Source organism: Cystoisospora suis (genome assembly GCF_002600585.1).
Source record: "Cystoisospora suis strain Wien I chromosome Unknown contig_10339, whole genome shotgun sequence".
In the NCBI taxonomy this organism is placed as follows: Eukaryota; Apicomplexa; class Conoidasida; order Eucoccidiorida; family Sarcocystidae; genus Cystoisospora; species Cystoisospora suis.
Window position 1 is genome coordinate 1 of NW_027163112.1, and position 3,407 is coordinate 3,407.

At 54.7% G+C, this 3,407-nt stretch overlaps 1 protein-coding gene across 1 annotated transcript; it reads right to left on the bottom strand.

The window, feature by feature from the left end:
- Nucleotide 1: 1 nt before the first annotated feature.
- Nucleotides 2-3,406, bottom strand: CSUI_011239 (uncharacterized protein). Its single transcript, XM_068071340.1, has 3 exons — nt 2,359-3,406; nt 1,532-1,826; nt 2-1,141 (listed from the first exon to the last, which is right to left on the bottom strand). Exons 1-3 carry the CDS (start codon nt 2,534-2,536, stop codon nt 808-810), a joined length of 807 nt encoding a protein of 268 aa, XP_067916684.1. The 5' UTR covers nt 2,537-3,406; the 3' UTR covers nt 2-807.
- Between the last annotated feature and the right edge of the window lies 1 nt (nt 3,407).

A 3,407-nucleotide genomic window follows, 5' to 3' on the forward strand; every position in this document is an offset into this window, starting at 1 on the left:
TTCGTGTGTGGCCCGGACACGAAACGGTAGGCGTGCGAACAGGGGGCGACCGTTGACTGTCACATTTAGCAGACAGCCTCAGCTTCAGTGCTGCGACATCAGGAGAGAAAGGTCATTTTACGCCAAAAACACCCCACTGCCCGGCGCCAGCCACGACACACGGCATGCGAGTCCTCTCACGCGTTCTCTTCGGGTGCACTGGACAAGCTGGTGACCGTAAGAACGTATCTAAGCTGCTGCGGCTGGCTGACAGGTGAACTACTCGATTCCGTACAGCAACACGGGGTGATGCTGCGTGAAGACTGTCACCCACTCTTGCTGCCTGTCCGGGCTTAGTTCTACCCACACGCGCGACTCGTCGCCGGTCATCCCTCATACTGTCTGGATGAAGCACTTCCAGCATGGTTATTGTTCGGTAAGCTGGTGGCTACAGTCCAATAAGAGCGCGCGCAGATGCTCACATAAAACCTCTGTGTCCCAGTGTGGAGACAGCCACATCTTCTTGCGGCCAGTTCTACTGCACGGAACAGAGCGCGTCCGAATACCTCTTCCACAAGGCCGGTGAGTCAGGGGCGCAAGACCGGCACTAAACAAAAGAGCGTATTCATGACGTCTTGGACCACGCTGTGGTATCCTAGTCATCTTCTCTACCGATCAGCCTTGTTGATAGAAAGATAGGTGACCGGCGATGAACTGTCTTCGGAGAACGGCAGGTCAATACATCCATCAACTTTGTTGGTGGGAACTGTCCGGTGTTCGTCGAGATCGTCAGGTGGCGCTCACTACCACTCCTGGAAGTACAGCAAGTTACGGGCAGGGCGCAAGGCTTGAGGGCCGGGGATTAACGTTCTCAACCTGCGCATCTATCAGGCGCCTGGGCGACAGGTTTACCGAACTTCGGGAAGGAGTTATGTACTCCTCAGATGCCAGATACTGGGGCGCCATCAAAGGGTTCCCCAAGTGCATTTCTGCTATGAACGACGAAGAAGACGGAGCCGAAAGTGTGGCTGACCTGCCGCGACGAAATGGATCGGCAGAATCATTTGCATTAGGTTTTCCTGGTGTCGCACTGCACACCGGTGTTTCCTCTCCTCCTGTATCGTAAGCCTGGGAGCCTTCACGCCCCGTGGCGGCGGCTGCCCTGTGAAGCGGAACACAAGAGTAGACTCCACACCCGGAGATTAAAGTATCTCCAACACATATCTTCAGCACAATATACAAAACCGCAAATTGTAGCTAATACAACCATTACTTGTCTGAAGACAAAACACGAGCCTGAAGCGTTTCTAGCTGCACGGCACCATGGACTGTTTAGAGTCGATGCCGCACACGTCCCGGAGCATGTGCAGAGGGACTCATCTGAATCAACTAGCGTCTCACACAGTAGAAAAGTTTGCTCACTAGCCAGTGTGTTCGGCCACGAGCACACGCTAGCTGAAGGCACGTGTCCAGCATTTGTTGATTCGGTCGACTACACTGTCCGACGCGAACCTCGAACCGTTCAAGACCACGTCCTGTAGACAATGCTCACCTGCTTGATTTTTGCTTGGGAAAGACGTTCTGATATATGTACATGGCGGCGACGATGACCGCGCATATAACTGCAACAGCTATCGCCGTGACAACAGCAGTGTGCCCCCCCCTCCACCCTCTCTGCTCTACTTCCCCCCCTTCAGGTCGGTGAGTGGACAGTCCTGGCTGCGGGGTAGTAGGTGACAAGAAAGATAGCAAATCTCCTGGCGTCACCGGAGCCTCAACGCCGGTGCCACGGAGCTGATTCAGTGCTCCGTCTTCTCCCGATAGGAGACTCCTGTCAGCTTGGGCGCCTGAGCAACACAAACAGCATCAAAGGCTGCTTCGTGACTTCAACATCGAACAAGAAGAGCATAGACTTTTGTAGCTCCAATCAGATGGCTGCGCCCAGGCGATAAAAGGATACTAAGGCCCCGACTGTTAACGGGTGGCTTTCCCTCTGCTTCTGTCCAAGTGCGGTCATTCCCCCGCCCTACGGTAGTATCTCATCACAGTCTTTCTCGATTCAGACTCTGAAGCCTTAGCCAGGCTGCATCACGAATTACTCTCCTCTCACTGACGCTTTTAAAGAATACTCCCTGTTTTCTTTCGCTGGCTGTAGTGGCTTTGGTTTTCAGCAGAGGGACAGGCGAATCAGCCACCGCGATCGGCTAGAAAGTAAACTCCACAATGTGTCCGGGCCCGTCCCTGATCTGACCAAGAAGCATCGTTCTATGAGTCGTCTTGGACGCTTGCTGATACGCCGTGGTAGAACCGAGAGGTCCAGTGAGTCTGCAAGATCTGGTCGGTTCTACTTGAGGAGACCGTTGTACCACTCTGGCTCACCGTCCTCCTCCGCGCTGGCATATCGAACACCCAGCGATCCAGGCGTGGCGTCCCCTGGGTTGGGCAGTTTGAATACGCATTCAAGGAGCAAAACAACAGCAGACGAGAAATAAACCGCTGGTGCCGCCCTCTCGAGTTGCCGAGCGACACGCCTTGGAAGCGTCTTCTTCGTTGCCATGCTGCTCCGCGGACGGTGAGACAACGTGTTCAGTGGATAGGCGTGCGGAATCGGAAAAACCTGTTACGAAAAAAAGTCTACAATATCGACTGCCTGCTCAACCGCCGCTCGGGACTTCGCCTGCGTGCGAGACGACTTCGGCCGATTGTAGAATCGCAGAACTGGCTCCTACACGCCGTGCATGGGGCCATAGAGCAGTAAATGCCGCAGCCGGCCCTGCGAAGCAACTAGTGCCCTCCCAGAAAATCTGAGAGGACTGGAACCAAGGTCCAACAGTAGCGACAGGACCTAGACCCTGAGAGAGCAACTGCTGACGGCAGAGGGTGGGCGTTTCAGTAGTTCGTTACAAGGTGACCCGGATGGCTGCTGCTGAGAACTTGTGCGGTGATTCCGCACTGCCTTTCCGGTAAAACACATCTGGAAACGATCCTCGAGACAACTCTGTTGAGGATTCGCTGCTGGGCGGCAGCTTGGAAAGGCGAACACTGTTCATGGCGAAGTCTGGGAGGGAAGGAGCGATACTAGCCGCGAGCGCTCCTTCGCTTAGTTCCCTGAGGCCAGGCTACGCCGGACTGTACATCGAAAATTCATAAAACAGCTCCGGTTTGAAGCGTTACTCGGGAAAAAGGTGGATCGGTTCCGCGGGGCTCCGGGTATGAAGTGTTTTGAGGAACGACATGGGGAGTTCTCCCGCGCAGCACGCACCTGCCAGATACTTGGACAGCAAACATAACCACAGGATAACAGTAGTCGTACATTTTCAGGGAGAAGAAGAGAATTACGTTGCGTTCCCGCGGTGTGTTGCCCTGCTTGGCAACGAGTACGAGCCTATGTCGTGGGTCGCCGACGAAGCAAGCAGCCCGACCGAGTT

Bases quoted from the DNA above. Each gene is read 5' to 3' on its own strand.
- CSUI_011239 (XM_068071340.1), bottom strand. From the start codon at position 2,536: ATGGCAACGAAGAAGACGCTTCCAAGGCGTGTCGCTCGGCAACTCGAG. The intron at 1,827-2,358 runs GTGAGCCAGAGT...TGTGTTGCTCAG, and splicing joins TGCCAGCGCGGAGGAGGACG to GCGCCCAAGCTGACAGGAGT. The intron at 1,142-1,531 runs GTGAGCATTGTC...TCCGCTTCACAG, and splicing joins CCCAAGCAAAAATCAAGCAG to GGCAGCCGCCGCCACGGGGC.